This window comes from Aptenodytes patagonicus, chromosome 2 (assembly GCF_965638725.1).
Source record: "Aptenodytes patagonicus chromosome 2, bAptPat1.pri.cur, whole genome shotgun sequence".
Classification (NCBI taxonomy): domain Eukaryota; kingdom Metazoa; phylum Chordata; class Aves; order Sphenisciformes; family Spheniscidae; genus Aptenodytes; species Aptenodytes patagonicus.
The window spans coordinates 161,087,570-161,107,101 of NC_134950.1; the positions used below are offsets into that span (position 1 = coordinate 161,087,570).

General features: G+C 36.2%; 1 protein-coding gene across 3 annotated transcripts in view; it reads left to right on the forward strand.

The window, feature by feature from the left end:
• ESYT2 (extended synaptotagmin 2) overlaps window positions 1-19,532 on the forward strand; it is a 93,778-nt gene that overhangs the window by 27,784 nt on the left and 46,462 nt on the right. For all 3 annotated transcript variants that reach the window (XM_076331908.1, XM_076331909.1, XM_076331910.1), the window contains exons 2-6: window positions 4,224-4,265; window positions 5,200-5,334; window positions 7,201-7,277; window positions 13,192-13,264; window positions 14,079-14,168. In XM_076331908.1, coding sequence (XP_076188023.1) covers window positions 4,224-4,265; window positions 5,200-5,334; window positions 7,201-7,277; window positions 13,192-13,264; window positions 14,079-14,168 — 417 coding nt within the window. The remainder of the gene's footprint in view (window positions 1-4,223; window positions 4,266-5,199; window positions 5,335-7,200; window positions 7,278-13,191; window positions 13,265-14,078; window positions 14,169-19,532) is intronic.

Sequence of the window (19,532 nt, forward strand, 5' to 3'; positions counted from 1 at the left end):
GAGCAATTCACCGTTACTTTCAGAAGGGTGTTGTAACTTCATTCTTTCTGATTTTTCTTGTCAGTGTTTACTTTTAGTGATGTTTCTGTAGATATGTGAAACCTCCCTTATGTGAACAAAGGATTATATTTAAGGCAGCAATATTATTATTTGTGCTTTGAAACTCATTTGATATAATTTGCTGATTACTGTTTGACTTTTCAAAATTTCCCACAAATCCTAAGTCCGTGGGGTGTGAGTTTAATTGTTACTGTCCTTTGTCTAGCCTTCTTTCCTTAGAAAGATGCAGATGACCATCTGGGCAGAAAACTGAGTTAATTTAGCCAACATGAAGAGTGTATATAGAGAGTTTGAATAATAAAATAATTGTGGGTAATAAATGTTTCTGCTGTTATTATGGAAATAGGAACTTGTTGGTGGTTTTCCTTTGTCCCTGTTTTGTTTTATTATCTTCCAGGATAGAACAAGGAACTGTATTCTTTGGGCTCTTTCTGGTATTTTATTGATGATTACAAAAAATAATGTGTTTGAATTGAGTTTTTGACAGTGCAGGATATGAGCACATCAGAAATAGGAAGTAAACGTGAGAGTTCTTTAGAGCTGAGCACAAGCAGTTGTGTGAGAAAGCTAAATCATATATTTTTTTTATGTGCAGAAACGCATCTTTTGAGCACTTCCAAGTATTTTGCAATATAACTTTTAATATTAGAACATTCCTGGAACATGCAGTATCATAATGTTTTTGGTGTTGAACATGGTTGTTAGGGTATTTCTTGCAACAGTTCTCTCTAGTTATACTTTCCTTTGAATAATAAATAACTACGCCAAGTGGTTGAAATGAGACAGTGCTTACTAAACCTGCATGAGCAATTTAATAACGGAAACCAAGTGGAAAACGCTTTTAGTCTTTGGCTGTCTTTGCTGAAACCTTGACTTCTGTCTCCTTCTGTCATGCTTGTCTAATAGATTTTGTACAGGAGTTAACAGATTTTGCACATCTGTTAGTCTGATTCCTGCTTCTGTTTCTGGCCATAAAATGTTTGTGCAGTTGCCTCAATACTCTTGTGTCAGTCCTGACTGATCCAGAGTACCAACTTCCATCCCATAGGCTTTCCCCAGTTGTCTTTGCCTAAGATTGTGTTTGATATCAAAACCTCTTAAAGTAAAATATAACGTTGCCATTAATATTGCAGTCTCGTATAGCAAGCTAAAAATGTATGGAATTAGTACATTGGTAAATGTTTATGCCTTGTTTTCAGGCTACCTGGTTGTGGAGCATCTAAAGATTAAATAAAGCTCAACTTTTGATTCAAGCTTAGCTGGATTAAAAATTTCAGAGTCTTGAAGATGGAAGATTGTATTCTCTTCTCTCTGTTTTTGATGTCAGAATAGACACTGAATACAACTGAATTACGTTAAAAGTGGAGCAAGTAGAAAAGCAAGGATGGAAAAGGGGCGAGAAACAGGAATGGAAGATGTAATTCGTTGTATTATTTTTTGCCTATTAACACATGCAACTGTAGAAGTAAACTAGGCTTATATAATTAAGGAGTTGACCTAGTACTAACTCAAATAACGGTAGGAGCATGATAGGTGTGGCACACTAAAGGACAAGTAATTATTGTATCTGTGGAAAAATTAAGAACCGTGTCCTGTTAAGCAAGGTCTTAATAAAGACTGTACAGTAGATAAAATTCAAAATTAATAAATTAGTGTATATGGCTAGATATTAGGTTGGGAAACAAGCAAGAGGCTACATATACTATCTCAAGTGATTCTGCATAATTTGGGACTGAATGTGAGGGGTGCTTGGATGGGTGCAAGAGAGAGATGCTACCTGTTTTGTTCCAGTCAGATGTATTGAATGTCAGCTGTGTGCATAGCTCAGGGAACGTAGCCTATGTCTTGGGGAGTTTATACCCTAAATCTGGGAAGTTGGATCACTCTATGAAGAAAGATGAATTTCATCTGGGCTGAGATTATGTTTAGGATGGGAAGTCTTTCTCAGTCTATCATGGCTCTCCTGTTGCTGTCAACTGGATACTTGTACAAGAGACTAAAAGTGAATTGTGAACATGGTAACTCTGTTATGTCTTGCATTACTCGCAGTAGACAGGTTTGCTTTTGGTATTTCCATGAATTTTCTTTTCCTCATCTGTGTGTTTAATTTGTTGTTTCTTTTTAGTTTAGTTTGTTGCTATTCATTCCAATGATGGTTGTTCATGTTCTCCCCTGTGTGGAACAGCTCTTGAGTTCCCATCCTGTGAACATCACTGATCACTCTCCTAAGCAAATCAGAATGAAATATTTATGTTGATCCAATATCATGCTTAAGAGATAAGTAATTATTGAGAATTGGCACATTTTCTGTCTGCAGATTCAGAAGGCAAATACTTTAGGAGAAAAATTAAAATGTTATTTATTAGCATTAGGTTTAACATAGCGCTCGTTCTTTTTGTTCCTTTAACTTTTTGACCACTGGAAGCAACTTGAGAACCCCCCAAGACAAAAATTGAGTGTAAGCTCTGTTCAGCTATAAATTCATGTACATACAGTAACTGCTTGTGTTGTTGCAAATGCAAAAAAATTAAGTAATTTTTGTTTTTAAGAAAGCAAAAAAACCCCCATCCAACCCTCTAAATACAGACTTCTGACATTCTACCCACCATAATTCTCTAGGAAATTAATTCTAAATAAATAAAATATAATAATATGGTTCTAAAACTGCTCCATCCATTATTAATAATTCTATTCTTTGAACTCACTAAGTAAAATAAATCCTATTGAATGTTTTTGTTACAGTCAAGCAGACATCGTCATTCTTGTGCCACTTGTAATGGTTTTGATAGATATGTGATATACTTGAAAAAAGTAATTTGAAAAAGATGCCAAGAGCCTCTCTTTTGACAGTGGAAGACAGCAATATTTGTAATTCTTTAAGAATCTGTAAAAATGTATGGCTTACCTTAGTTATGGACCTGGGAATATTGAGAGAGAAACAGACTGGAGAAATAACTGACAATATTGATTACGCTGTAGGGCCAATCCTCCAGCATAGCTAAAACATGGATGCTTAGATGAAATTAAGGACTGCTCTGAATATATTCAAGAATATGATAATGCTGATTGTTAATGCAAGAACTTAATAAAAACTAGACAAAGAAATCATTAACGGGCCTTGCTTTCAAATCCAACTTGTTGAAAATACAGTTAAAAAGTATGTATTTAACTGGCTGTTCACATTTGGGATATATGCATGATAAAAATAACCAGTAGGCACTGCTGTTAAAACCAGTGGTGCAATCTGTTATGCTATGAAGAGATTAAGACTTCACAATTCAGTTAAGTAGAGACATAGCTTCATGAAAGTCAGTATATGTAGGTCACAGTTTTTTAGTGTGTTCAAAGGCTCTTTGTGTTTCAGAAGTGTGATCTGCATCTCGCTGTAGGAAGCTGTTCTTTTCTAAAGAAATGTTTGTTAACTCTGCTTCTCCTGAACTGCTTCAAGTTTTTCTGTCTCTCTCTCTCTCTCTCTCTCTCTTTTTTTTTTTTTTTTGTGTGTGTGTGTGTTAAGATGTAAAGCTACTAACCGTGCTCTCCTTCTGTGTCTGGAAAACCGCGTCTGTTCTTCCAGCATTTAATTGTTGTTTTCCTGTTGTGATGGGTACTTTCCATCCCACGTATATACCGTCATCCTTCTGTCTCTTACCGATTTCTGCAGTTGTTTAAGGAAAGAAACCACTAGAAATGTCTTTTGAAGGGCTTTTGGCAAAACTTAAATCCATATTCCTGAGCTTCAGCTTCACTGATTAAATATTTCTAGCCATCATTTACTGATATTGCAAAAGATCTGGCATGAATGAAAGGAAGTAGAAGTGCAGTCAGGACTCTGGCAGTCATGTGTGTCATGTTAAAAACCCCTGAAACATAAGAGGTAAATTTGGTTGACACTAGCTGTGTCAGCTGTGCTTATTATTTTTTTTTCTTAGTTTGTTTATGGTGTTAAAGCAATACTTTATTCTAGATGCCATCATTAAATATATGCTTGTAGCTATCTATTCTAATATTCTTTCAAGAATGTTAACTGCTTAATATGTTGTTCACTGTATACATTGCTCATAGGGAGATTCCTAAGCTTTCCTGTATTATAGATGGACGTGATTAACTAAAAAGTGTTTTGTATTTGTATTAATTTTTTTGTTTGGTGGTTTGGTTTTTTTTAGGTCCATTTTCCAGACACAGAGAGGGCAGAATGGCTCAACAAGGTAAGGGTAGTCATTAGCATTGCTTCCAAATGGGAAGGGGGAGGAGGGAAATCTGAGATTAAAAAAAACGGTGAGGCAAGAGTCTGAGAACAGAGTAGTTTTAACTTTTTGTGCTCTTTATACACTTGAAGCTTCTGGTCGTTGATCCAGTTAGTCATGAGAAAGATTAAAACTATTTTCATGGTCTTGAAATTGTGAGTTTTGGAGAATGACTTTAAGTGGCATTAAAATAATGACAGCTATAATTGTGTGGAAGTCATAGCAGCTGTAAATACAGTCTTTTATGTTCTACTTGTCTGGAATACTTTCCAGTTACTGTAGATTCCTGACCTACAATCTAAAAATAAATCAATTTTGCAGTTTTGATTTGTATGTGTGATAATCTAAGATATAGATCTATGTAGCTTGGGTTTTTTAAAAATATCTTTCATTCAAAGAGCACAGAAGAACATGAGTTAATTAGAAAATAGAAAAATAAACAATATAGAATTTTCAGCTATGACAGTAAAATACTCTATTTTTTACATCTATAAACCTTATGCATGTACTTAAGAAATGCACTTGACCCATTTTTTCTTGTTCCTCTCTACATGCAAATAAACTTAACCCTCTTCACCCTTCTCCCCAACATTCAGCATCAGTGCTGAATGCATATGCATTCGTGGGATAAAAGAAGAAAATTCTCAGTGTTGTTTTTCTCCTCCTCCAGTGCTTCAGATTTGAGCAAATGTATAAAACACACAAACTGAGAATTCCGGAAAGCTTTCCTGTATGTAAAAAGGAACCAGTTCTTATGTCTGTAATGAACTGTATAGAAAACTTGTGCATTTAAAACTTTGTACAAAATTTCTTACATATGCCTTAAAGAATATTTTTTAGTTATGTGTAAAGTTGTGTTCCATGTAGATTTTTTTTTTTTTCCTCCCCCCCCTAGACTGTAAAACAGATGTGGCCTTTTATTTGCCAGTTTATTGAGAAACTCTTTCGGGAGACCATAGAGCCAGCAGTAAGAGGAGCAAACAACCACCTCAGTACCTTCAGTTTTACAAAGATTGATATCGGTCATCAGGTCAGTGTCTGGTGAAGTTTTTCTAAGAGGCTCTTGTCTTACATACCGTTTTCATGTAGCGTGTTTAAATCTACACAAAAATATTTCTCGGTGACACTTGGTGGTAAGCCTGATTCTGGTTTCTGTTGTTACATTAAAATAAAAACGTGTGGCTTGTTTAGCAGAGACTTCATTTTTATTTTTTTATTTTTTTCCTGGGGTCTCTGCTTCAGAAATTTGCCTGAGAATTGGGGAAGACTCAAAGTATAGTAACTCCTAGTCATGTAAAGAGCTCATAGCAACATGATTTTAATACTCTTCATGTAATGCTTTACATTACGTGAGCAGGGACCGTTACCCTTTTCTTGTCAGATGATCCAAGTGCAATTACCTTTCTTGTAAAAGATGAACTTTTAATCATGTTATATACGGAGTCCAATGACAAGGCTGCTGGCTCAGCTTTCCAAAGGACTGCACGTAACATAGTATCAAGGAGCAGATAGGTGTTTACTTTCTGTTTGGTCCCATGAAAGAAGGGGTCATAATACATAGCTCTTACATGCCTGCAAAAGAGCCTGTTTGACCAGTCCAAGCTAAGAATAAGTTACCTCTGCTTGCGATAAGTTCGGCACTAGTTACTCTTACTGCATCAACCAGAACTTTACTTCTGTTGAGATGTAGCTTAACAGCTTTTTTGTGAAGCTGTCTTTTGTGTTCCTCTTGCTTGTCATAAATGGGATTTTAAGTAAGGATTTAAAAATCTCCCCCCCTTCTCCTCTGAATGTTAGGAAAACTGAAGTTAAGTTTCAGGTGTGATAGAGGGGAATTATTTTTCTCTCTTTGTGACTCTATTTCATGTATATTACAGTTCATTATACTTTACTGCACCTTTTGTGTGGTGGGTTTTTTTGGTGGTTTTTTTTTTTTTAAAGTTGTAAATCCTTTTACACAGAGGCTCTGTCCTGCCCTAGATACACCTGTATTACAGACTGTAGAATAGCATTCCTTTTAAGCCATACTAATTTTAAGTAGGGTTTAAATTAGCTTTCACACCTCTCTATGCTTCTGCAGCTGGACTGTTATCTCGGACATGAGAAACAGCTATTCTTACTTTGTATTGCAGCCTTGATTGAGTTGCATCGTGTGAGCTGCACAGGCCCAAACAGTGGGAATCTGACAGCAGTGAGCTTTCCATTTTATTTAGATTACTAAACAGGTGTAAATAGAAATACGGCAATTTTTCCAGAAAGGAAAACCTCAAAATGTGACAGGAGGTGGTGCTAAGTAAGGTCATCCTCTCCCACCTAGTATTTGATGAACATTTGAGTCTTGGGAGTGTTTGATATGTGTTGTTTCTGTATGAGAAAGAGGGAGGGAAAGCGTGAGCACAGGGTTGAGAGAGAGAGAGAGCACAGAGTAGCTGACACAACTTTTTGTGGGGATTATGGATTATTTTCCATCCATTCCAACTAAATTCCACTTAAGGCAACTATATTTTTGTGAATTAAATTTAGCTTGTTGTATTGCACAGAAAAGAATGCTTTGTCTGGGAGTGTTAGACATGTACTAGTACAGAGAAATAAGACGTTTGTTGAGGGGGGAGGGAAAGCTTGATATTAAATCTCTGGTAAATCTTGAAATCTAGTGGTCTAAACCCAGGGTAATTGCCAGAAGGGTTGTGGTTGAGTGGATCCTAGTAAGGTAATTTTTACCCTTGAAATTTTGAGCTAAATTGATAGCTTTGCTTCACACCTTTTACTAATGTTTACAGTAAATTCTTAACTTCAGGCATGAATGTGCATATATTCACCTTTATTTCGAAGTTAAGAGTTTAATATGGTATAGTTCAGCAGAAGGATCCAACTTTTACTTCCTTCATTGTTTCAGCCTCTGCGGATAAATGGTGTAAAAGTGTACACTGAAAATGTGGACAAAAGGCAGATCATTTTGGATCTTCAAATCAGGTAAACGTTATTATCATATTACGATGGTGCCCATGCTTTACAATATGTGCTTTGTTTGATTTGGCAGTTATGTTGGCCTGAAAGGAGAAGAATTGCTTCATTATGCAAATGTAGTTAGTTCTAATTGTGTATGAATGGAGGAAGGAACTGTATGCTGTAAATAGCATTTATCTGAGGGAAATAGTATATCAAGTCAGTGTGACTGCATCATTAAAGTAATGTTGGTTAATAAAAAAATACTTTCCAAAGCTAAAGCGCTATCTTTGACTTTTTTTTCTAATGTATTAAAACTTTTCCATGAAGTTTAGTCTTGTCTAAAATTTAGGATATAAGAAGTTTGGGTTTTTTTGCTTTTCTCAGTTACTTAGATTTTTTATAAACACAGTATTAGAAAAAGAGAATGATAGCTATCGAAGTACTTGTGCTCATACCACTAACTGAAGTAAATCTATGTATTATATAATGCCAGAGCGACTGTGCTCCGCTGCTTCAGGTTTCTTTGCCCTTTCATCATGACCCCTTTTATACAGGTTTATAAATAGATCTATCCAACATTTGCCAAAGTCTTTCTCAACACAATCTGCAGTTATAGAGTTTTTTGAAAGTTCAGTCAGTGAACCCAGCAATGGTTTTATATTTGACCATCATAGATATGTGTTACAGTGACTACTTTTGCCTGTTTGTAGCTTGTGGAAAGGCCAGATTTGTCAGTCACTGACGATCCAGCGAAGAGCAGCCTTCTGGGTTTCTTGCTGCTTCCCTGGCAGTAACCAGAAGGGTAATCGGGCCTCTTGGCTTTTCTTTTTCAGAGTCACTTCCAAAGTTTGATCTTGGTTATTCTTAATTTTGAATTATTTATCTAAATCTCAGCTATGTTGAAGACTCTGCTGCTTTGTCAAAGCTGGGCCCCAGAGTGATAAGAGAAGATGCTGCTGCATCCTTTCCTGGGTTTCAGAGCGGGGCGAGGACTACGTCTGTGAGCAGGGCCCAATCTTTATTGAATTGAATCACTTCATTTCTGTAGGAAAAAGACAGCTATCCAAATCAGGGATTGGTGTTGCTGGACAAAATACAGCAGGATTGTCTTGAGAGCTTGTTTCACTGGATGGATGCTGTTAGCCCTAATGGAGAAATTTCCTTCAGTTTTCTCTTTGTTGCCACTTTTGATAGCAGCTGTGAGAACAGCCTCACCTCTTCAGACTTAAGCCCTCAGGAAAACAGACTTACCTGACCACTGTGGACACTGTGCAAAGAAATTTTTTTGAGAAGCTTTTTTTGAGGCATTTGAGGGACCAAGTCTCCCAAGACCACTTCTTCCCTTTAAAGCAGAATTATTCCTACAGGAGGAGAGGGTAAATCTAGTGTTTCTTTTTTTTTTTCTTTTTTTTTTTTTTTTTTTTCCTCCTGCTCATCTTCATGAGGTAGGTTGGGACAGATAAACGTAAAAAGGACAATAGGTTTGTACAAAAATTTCAGAAATAATATCCTATTACCTAGACCCGAAGGAAATCTTTACCCATATGTCTCATTGCATTACATTGCAACCTACTTAGAGAAGTGATAACAGCTGGAGTAGAATCCTATCTAAAAGGCTGAAATAAATTCCTTGAAGTGGTTTAAATAACAATAATAGTGCTGAGTCAGCTAGGTGCCCATTTACCCCAACAGCCTGTCCCTACTGCCAGTGGCATAGGTTTCCAGGAAGAAAATGGAAACAGGAGAGCTGTGGAGTGACTATCATAGCTTCTAGCAATTAAGGCTTAGACAAAACCACCATCAAAGGAAGTCCTGTGTCATACTGAAGACTTGTCCTTGACACCTTCTCATTGGGAAAGGGCTCTTTTTCAAAGGCTTTTGCTTATGCAAGTTTAAGACAGATGGCACCCCAGTATCAATTGTTACTGTTAGATTTTTTTTTTTTAAATTTTTTTTTTTTGTATGTTCTCTAAGGGTCCATCACTGGGATTGTTTTCAGTAGTAACAGGAAGGAAGAATAAGAGTCTCTGTAATAAATGTTCTTGGCATGTTTAGATACAAAGTTATGTACAGATACCAACGCTAAAGTATTTCTTAGGGAATCAACTTCAGTTCCGGTTTTGCAAGATTATAAAGAACAGCCATACTGCTGGAGAAAAGTCTGTCTTTCAGAGTATTTATCACTGTAGATTTTAATCTCCAGTTAAATTAGTTTGTTCTAATTTTAATTTATTTTTAACTTTAAAGTTAGGAGCTTTCTATAAACCCTTCATTCCCTAAACACAGTTGAGAAGGAAAACAATCTCTCTAAGCATTCGTAAGAATAGCTGTATGAAGCCAAGCCCTGTGGGGGGATGTGGCAGGGGGGAGGGAAGGAAAGATTTGATTTTATTTATATTTGTAATTTTTTTTTTTTTTTTTAGTACATTCATTCTCTTAATAATCTCCTTTTATCCTGCAGTTTCACCATTGTGGCTTCCTTTAGCCCTTTCTACTGTCAGTTGTTTGTGACGGGGTGTATGTATTTGCTTTGGACCTTCCATATAGTACTTTTAAGTAGTTTCAGTGTGTCTCCAAATCACTTCTTTAGTATTTTTTGCATCTTCCTTGAGGTTTTATTTGGTTTTTGCTTTTAAGTTTAATTGCAAAAGGAGTGTGTCTTCATTTAGTTTTTATTGTTTCTGCAAGGATATCGGGTGCATTATGATCATTGCTTCAGAGTGTTTTTGAAACAGGTCCTATGCATTGCTCAGGATCCAATTAAGAACTTTACTCTTGTAAGCAGCTCGACTAGCTAATCCACAAAGCAGTAATTGGAAAATGTATTTGAAGATTCAATTTCAGGACCACGTTTGCAAAGGGAACACTTTACCTTTCTCTTACTAACTGTGAGCTTTCTGTTAAAAAAATTGTCAAAACTCATGTTACAATTTAAAAGTCTAGTTTCTGGTGACAAAGATGTGTGAGGGAAAAATTTTAACTACTTAAGCGAATGAAGATAAAGTCTAAATAAATTTTTAATAAATAGAAATCTTACATTTGCTAAAGTGCATGGATGTAGTAAACACTTGGGGAAAATTAAAGGTTATGGATCAACAGAAAACAAGATAAACTCTGTCAAATTAAATATGAACTGTCGTAAAGAAAGCCAAAAAAGATGGAGAGATTGAGGAAATATTTGTTAACGGCATACAACTGAGTTTTTTTCACTGTCTCATGACACAAAAAATAAAGGCACTAAAAGAAAGTTTTAGGCTGCAGATTTAAACACATGAAAATATTTTTTTTTCATGTGGTATACTTGAATGGAGAAACTCGCTACCATTGTGCTGGCAGAAGACATGTCAAAATGGGGTCAAAAGACCTTGTAAAGACTTTCTAAAAAATAATGAAGGTAGTCCAAAGTACAGAATTGGAGATCATTGTAATCTGGGAAATATGTTTGTCCTATTCTTTGTTTGTTTGTTTTCCTTCTGGGTATCTTCTGTGGGCTACAATGACCACATATAGGATACTGTGCTTCTCATCTGATTCAGTACAGCTGCTGTTATATTCTTACAAGACCGTCCTCATTAAACTGTAATCTATCTCAGTGATCTGTACATTACAGGGGTCATAAATATTTCTGGGATATTATGATCTGAATGTATAGAATTTACTTACTAAATGAGCCTTCAAGTTGTGTGTTATGTTACAGTGGAATTCCGTACAGCATCGACTGTTAATGGACCCAGCCAAATATCTTAGGGGATAAAACCATGTTTAACTTTATTATAAGGTTAAAAGTTGTTGACTTATTACCCTCAAATGCAGTTTGTTACTATTTTTACTTCAGTTTGTCATCGTGTTATTATGGATTTTCAAACAAGCATACTGCATCCCAGTCTTCATAACACAAATAGTTCTGATGCTACAGAGTGCCCAGGTTGAGGTTTCAGTTGCAGGTTTTAATTGACGTTGCTTCTCTGTGTCATGTTGTTATGCAATTATGTGTGTGTGTGTATTTTTATATATATACACACACACTATCTCTCTATAGGTAAAAATAGAAATTACATAGTTTTAAATTGTGTATTAAAAATTATGTACCTATTTTTAAACTGTACAGTCACACTACATTCTTTCCAGGGAAAGCAATGGTCACCTTCCTTTCACATAGACCCCTGTCATGTTGTTGTCTTCCAGTTCCCCAAACTGGTCATTATACCAAAATCATTTTGCATAGTGTTACCTTTTGAATAGTTCAAAATAAATTCCAATGTTGGATGTTTACAAGAATGTCTTGGTACTATTGTTTATTTGTTTAAGGGATTGATAAGATTTGCATTTGCTTGAAATCCCATAGACAGCACCATCACACACAGAGCACAGGAGGCTACAGATGATTTGAATAATGGATATCCTGAATGCAGCAACTCTCACCTTCATTTTCTTTTGATAGTACCTTGTGGCCATCGGTTGTCGGGGGGAGGGGGCAGGGGTCCTGCTGTTCTGCTCTTACTGTGAGAGTAACGTATTTTATCTTGACTTGATCCTAAAATGGCCCCATGAGGAGAGCAACTCCATTTTCTTCATAATTTCCCAGATGTTTCTGTAAGAAGATTCCATCAGACTCAAACACAGCTGAACAGTTTTTCACTGTACAGGCTAGGTCTGAGGAACCTAATGTGATGAAGGCTGGGCTCTACTGCAGAATCTGGAATAGGATGCCCTGTAGAGGAAACAGATTTTTCCCCATCCCAGCAGTGTCTGGCTTTGTTTAAGCTGCCTTATCTCCTCCCCACTTAGTTCCTTTTTCCATTTTCTTTAACTGGGCAGTCTGTTCAGAAAGCTCTTCAGATTTCACTTGTCCTTTCATTATAATCCATATCTTCTTAGCCAGTCTCCTTGTCCAGCCAATCTCTCCCTAGCTATAGCTTGGTATTCAGTCTGTTGGTTTTTGGTTTTAGCTCTCATTCTGTAGAATCATTGACCAATTCCCTTGCTAAATCAGAGTCTCAAGCTTTCTTCCTAAATTCCTTGTTGAGTCTCAGAATTAATTTGTTTTCAGACCCAATGTGGCTCACAGCAGCAGCAGTTCTTGGAAAAGATCTGCTCAACTCTGCTGGTACATGTTTGACCTGCATTGAGCTTTAGGAAAAGCAGCTGCTAAAATCTGAGTCTGAAGTTGTGTGCAAATAATCTTTTGGCCTTGTAGTGTGGGCAAAATAGATGGGGCTTTTTTTACTGTCTTCTACAAATCTGTCTCTGAGATACAGGGCAGCACCTGCAAAATTTCAAGCCCTTGACCTTGCATCCCCCAAAATAGGATGCAAGAACTGCTCAGGGAAAAACTGACACCATTTTTAATATATTATTTTCTAATTTGCTTCCTGTCTCTTTTCTCCCTTCAGAAAGGGCTCAACTGTTTTTGGCTTAAACCTTGTTTAGTGGATCATCCAGCTCAGCATGCCCAGCTTATTAAACTTCTAAATATGACTGTTTTTGCAAGTCTCTGAATATTTCAGACAACTTTGATTTTTAGCAAAATAACAGTCTCTTGTCTAGTGCTTCTCATGATTATATTAGATGAGAGTGGATTTGGGTACATGTACTATCAATGAGACCTATGTAGAGCTTTCCTGAATTGGAGTATGAATTCTGTGTCCGTTATGTCCCAAAAGTAAGGCTACTTGCTTGTTTTCTCTTATGTATGCTTCTGGAGATGATAACATACCTCTGTATTAATTTGAGTGATTTTGGTGACAGTCATGATGTTTTGAAGGGGTTGTAATTTTTTTAACAGTCTTGACTTTGTTATATGTTGTAATGTTTTAACATGCTTTTTTTGTGTATAGACTGAGATACAAAATATATTGTCATGACAGTGCAAACAGAACTAACAGTGTATTGTAGTTTAGTCCATAAAAATGAAATGTATACTTTCTTTTTGTTTTAGTTTTGTTGGAAACTGTGAGATTGATTTGGAGATCAAGAGATACTTCTGCAGAGCTGGTGTGAAAAGTATACAGGTGAAATTAATTTTTTTTCTTTTGATTTTGGTATCAAGTCATCACTGAATCGTTATTTACTGATGAAATAGTTTATAAGAAAGAACCAGTAATTGTGTAGTTTTGTTGCTTACTATTTTTTTTCTCAGTTGCATAATATTGATATTGCATAATAATTTCAGAAACATGACTTAGCTGAAAGGGTAAATTCCTTTCAGTTGTAGAACTGTTTTAAATATATAACATTTTCTACTGGAAAAGATGGAGATAATTTCACATCAGGCCAATGCTCATGTGATGTGTAGGTTCATAAAGGGAACATGGAGCTTAAAATTTTGTTTTATTTAATATTTCAGTGTTAAATGCAATTATTAGTTTAGATGCAATTATTAGTAGTAGCCTTGCGATACTGTTTCTCAAGTTTCCTCAACTTTCTGATGAGAGATCTCTCTCTCTAATGAGGAAAAATAGTATGCTCTGTGTGTGTGTGTGCGCCTGTCTGTCTTGACATACCTATAAGCATTTACCTATATACTGTTTTGTGCCACATTTGTTTACATTGAGCTGTATAAATAATGTACTTCATATTTTTAGCAAAATTACCACTAACATGATATAGCATCATGTTGATGAATGTAATGAATTTGTAAGTCCAACTATTTAGTGCCTGTGTTAAATTTTTTGGGTTTGGATGACATGTAAAGCTATATATGTAAAATTCTTCCATAATCAAGAATTTAATGAATTAGAAGTGTGAGCATTGCCAGTGAATAAATTTTATTTAAAACCTGAACTAAAGTCAATTCCATTGCCCGTTTTTCCTTCCCTTCCACAGATCCATGGCACTATGAGGGTTATCCTGGAACCACTAATTGGAGACATGCCCCTAATTGGAGCACTATCCCTTTTTTTCCTTAGGAAACCTGTAAGTACTTTTATCTCTGTTTCTACTCCTTTTAGAGTGCTGATGACAGTAGTCAGAAAACGATGGAGCAAGAATGAAGCAGCAAAAGGAAAGAATTTGGGAAATTGCTACCATTTGGTTGAACTTTCCCAGAAAAACAGTGGACAAATTTTATGAATATTAGAAGAAACCAAGATGAATAATAATTACCTTGGAATTATGAAGTGTGTTTTGTCAAAGCTGTCAAATTTTTCTTACAAGTCTTTTGGATAAGGGAAGAGCAATAGATACCATCTAGGTTGTTTGTAAAAAAGCTTTTGTTGCTGTTTCTCATGATAGTCTGCAGGTGAGCATGGTCTAAGTTAAAATTCCACAAGATCTGTGCAAAGTTGTTTTGAAAACCATGCTGGTGTTAGCACAAATTAAAATCAGAATGGGTGTATTGAGATTATTGACTACAATGATTGAAGTTTTTTTCCTAGATAGCAGGTGGGCAATTTCCATTACAATTACCAATGACCCAAGTATGAGAATGGATGAAGCACAGAGTGAGATGGAATTGGAATTCAAAATGATCATGACAGTAGTAGAAGTTGGAGGGGGAGAGGGTGTCACGTAATTCGATTGGAATATGTGCTACGCCAAAGTGCACATTTGGGCAGGAATAATAGTGAAACAAAGGTAAGCCAACAAGGTCTTGCTGGTATGAAAATGATATAGCTAGACTGGCATGCGTAAACAAGAGGAGTTTTAGGTACAGCACTTCAACAAAGATACTGACCAGTTGGAGAGTGTCCAAAGTAGGAAGGTGAGAACAAACTTGACTCTCAAGGACAGACCAAAAGAATGCAAATTGTTTAGTTTAGAGAAGACTGAGGAGAACATGTTCTTCAAAAATGTGAGAGGCTCTTACAGAAAAAAAACACGCAATCTATTCTGCATATCCATGGCAGATAGGATAACAAATAATGGCAGCAAGGAAGATTCAGGCTGGACAAGGGGGATGAGGGAAGGCCTGAATGGTAGTGAAGTGCTGCAGTAGGCTGCCTGGAGACACTGTGAATCTCTGTCACTGATGTCTCTTAAGAACAGATTGGACCTGCATCCATTAGGATTGACGTAAGTATAGCTCTTCCAGAACCATTCACACAGACAGGCTCTTGAGGTTGTATCCAACCTAGTGAGTCTTGTAGAAGGTGAGATCCTGGGCATTCTAACTGGCATTACCTAGAAGGTTGACCATGACTTAATAAGAGTCAAAATACTTCTTAGTAATTAAAAAAGGTTTTAATTTTAAATGATATAATTATGTACAAACTGAAATTACTTTCAAGCTATTATAGCATTTGTATAGGATTCTACTCTGTTTTGCCACCTTTTTTGTAGAAGTAACTGATTTCTTTATCTAAATGAAACTGTGATATACTTCAGAAATCTTTCCTAGGGTTCCCTGTTCTTTAATACCCAAACAACAACGAAAGTGGCTGGGGATTTTTTGGTTTAGCCAATATCAATTTGTATCATGGAGTCTGGCACCAAAATGATGTGCATTCTTGCAGGATTCAGTAACATTGTAGTCATTCCAGGCATATTTAAATTCACTTGAATTAAGAGAAATAAAGAGAATGAAGCTTAGCTCACTGAAGAGGAAGAAAACTTCTGCATGTGAGTAATTCGAAGAAAATGAGTTAAGGAAAGTTTTCTGAGGCCACAAACTTTTCTGAATTGTGGCCTATCACAAATTACCTGATAGTTACTTTTATGAGAAGCTGTGTTTTATATGGCTGTCTTGCCTTTTCATGCTAAACTTAAATCTTTTTAAAATACAGTAAGTGCAAAGTTTGAAACTAATATGGTTAATATGGTTTTTGAAAGCTGGGAACCTGGGTGGTGTAGTCATACAATTTCAGTTCAACACTTTCCTCTACATTAAAATGATAGATGTATGTCATTGAAGTTTGCGCTATCATAAGGCACTATATATAGTGGATTGTTGCACCTTGGAGTGATTGTTTCACTTCAAAAGCTGTAGTCTGAATCTTGCAGTTAAGATTGGTAAGCACCAGTTATGTCTGTTGGTAACATACAGTCAAAGCTGTATGGTGCAGCATTGGTAGAAGAATAGAGGATAGATAGCAAATGTAATTTTCGGTGTCTGAAAATGAATAACAGATACTCTACAGTTTAATTGAATTAAATCTTATAAAATATGACAGTAATTCTAGTCTAGGTTTTACTACTTCCAGCAAATTTCTGTTTTAATCTACAGATGCATCAAGAAATGTTCACAGATGTTGCAAACTCCATACAACAACCTTATTTTAGAAAAATATAAAGAAGAACATAATACACATCGCACACTTGTTGGCGGATAATTCTTTGATGTTGTATATGTGTGTGTAAGGCAGTTTCAGCGATTTGAAGTTTGATACTGCTTTTAATAAGTATCAGTAAGAGCTTCATAGAAAATGTGAACATCATGGAAATTCTTATGCTACACAGATTTCTTTAAAGAAATTAATTGTTTCCATCTCTTACTTGGAAATATATTTTCCATTGGAAGCTTTTGTTTCTTGGATATGTTCTAAGTAAACAGCAAAACTTGTGTTGTCAAGATTTAACAGTTTCAGACTATGCTAGGTCATAAATTACAAGTATATGGGTTTAGGCACTTTGAAACAGCCTCAGATGATTATCTTGGTTTCCTCAGCAGTCTGCAACTCTAAAAAGTTGATCTAGTTTTCAAGGTTTGGAGGGTGGGAGTGAATTCTTTACTTCAACAGCTTTAGAAGGTATATTGTTATTTTATTGAATGAAATCACATTCTTGTAACACAATTCTTTTGAACAAATGTCCTGTGATAAATTTTAGCTAACTTGTTGAAAAGATAGATTTGTATGGGTGTTTAGGTATGGCCTAGGAAAAACTTACGGTGTCACTTGCGTCATTTATGTGGCTTGTTTCATCTGTCTAGAGAAACCGTGTGTGCTTGGGTAGAGGGGATGTAGACTTAAATCTTAGTAAAACATGCAAGAATTTGGAAGTATTTTGTGGATAATTTAGTGAGTTTTTTTTGTAAAAGTGAAATAGTTCGTGCAAAACTGATGAAACATCATTGCTCTTGTTTGGAAAGGGTTGGGGAAGTACACTGGGATGAACCAAATTTGGATTTCCACAGATTTCTTTGAAGCGAGTCTAAACATTGGGGGATGTCTGCTTAAGTTTCGTCTCATTTTTTACCCTCTGGCTGAGCAGTATGAGTGTAGGGCATCTGTTAAAGTTCTTGTTTATACTAACAAACTAAGCAGGGCCATGACAAGGGTTGAACACTGCCTTATGGTAGTCTGCACTGTGTAATTGTTAGCGTACTCTCTGATATTATTTTGCTATTTAGCGCTCTCCCAAACAATTTCCAGACTCAGTACAGTGCCCAGCTCATTACAGGGACCATCCAATAAACAAGTTAAATGCAAACACTCTGTTTTAGAGGAACAGGGAGAAGAGTTTTGCTGTGTGGACACAGGCTTTACATTTTTTTTCTACGGGAATGACCTTTCCTGATGTTGTAGATGTGGTTCGTGTCGTCTCTCTGTTTGGTTTTGTATTCGCTGCGGAAGAAACCAGCGTACAGTTCTTCTGCAGAAGCCATTCTGACACACTCGGTGCCAGAGCCATGGCCTGATGCAGTATGTCTGGACTGCTTTCCTGGGGTACCTCCTGCAGCTACTGCTTCTTTGTTGCTTTCTAGGGGAGAGGTGGGAAAGCTGGCAGGGGATAGGGAGGGAGAGATCAGCAGCAGGCATGCTGTAAGCGGGTCCTGGCACTTCCTCTATTTCCCACTCTCAGCATTGTGCTCTGGTAGCATTTGTCTGAACCTTTCATTTCTGGTACTCCCAGACACCTCTCCAGTCAGCTTTTAGCTCCAGTACCTGTGCCCAGTCCTTTCTGTCCCTTATCCACACTAAGTGCTGTGCATTTGCTAAGTGCTTAACTTAGACAACTTGGACCTGAGGTAGTAAACTGACAATATATCCAGTGAAACACCTCTCATTTGTGGTCAGTAGCTTTCTGAACATGTCACTTTGGGAACGACTTTGTCCAGAGTAATTTTGTCTTTACTCCTACCCCCATGCCACTTTACTAGGGGTCTGGTTGACTTAATGGCACAAAAAAGGATGGGAAGTAGACTGGAGTATGAAAATTAAAAAGTCAACCCCTCCCCAAAAGTATTCAGTTACAAAAATATTAAAAGTATTTTTCACCCTCCTTTCATTCAAAAACTAAGCTAGTGGTCAAGGTCCAAGCAAACTTAAGGGTAGATTGTTCAAAAAATGTATCGTTGGATCAAGTTATTCCATAATTTTGACAGTTGTAGAGGCATGTTTAGTTTTTTCCAAGCAGACTTTTCTCCCCACTGCAGTGTGTCTTCTTGGTGTTTATTTTTCTAACTTCTGTAGAAAAATGTAAAATAATGCTTATTATCACAATAACCAAATTCTGTCCTCTTACTAGAGAGCAAGTGGCTGCAGCCAAGGAAAGCTTTTCTTCAATATTTTTGTTAGAAGAGAAGAGAAATTAGTTGGCAGCTAGCATTAGATTTTGTTCTCATACTTTCCAGTCTAAAGTAACTGGCAACAATTCCTCTTGCTCTGTATCATCTGTTTGCTGGACTTAATGACTATATAAGGCAACGCTGCCTAAATTAATAGTTCCGAACATACTTGTTTAATGAGTTTACCAGTCTCTCATTTGTGAGTAGTACATGAACTTTTTGATGCTGCAAGAGTTCTTACTTTGTATGAAACTTTTAAAATACTGTATTTTGTTGTTATTATTGTGAAGAAAGTACTATACTGTTTCATCAGCTTATAAAATATGTCCAAATATGTAATATATTTCGAGAGAAATATGTGCATTCTAATGTTTTTGAAGTAGTCTTTTAAACCTCTGAGCTTCAATGCTAGAGAGAAGTTAGTACTGTGCAAATAGTCAGGATTCGTAAGGTTTTTTGCATTACTTATTATGTTAATGTTATGTATATTTACCATATATTCTGCTTCTCTAAGTGTAGTTATCTTTTACTTTTAGAACAAAATATTATGTAGTTAATTATTTTGATTTTTGGTTCAGTTATAGACATGTATATGGCTTATAGCTGTACTGCAAATTGGTAATTTTCAAAAGCTTGTTTAGGCATACTTAATATTGAAGGTGTGTCCTAACCCAACCCTTTTCTCTTTTTAAAAAAAAACAAACAACAAAACAGATACATGAAAATACCAATATTATTGTTCTAAAAAAAACACAGCTGGAAAACAGGATGCCTTCCAGGAAAAGTGGGCAACTCTTCCAAAGCTCTGATTCTTATATTCACACTTTAGCCCT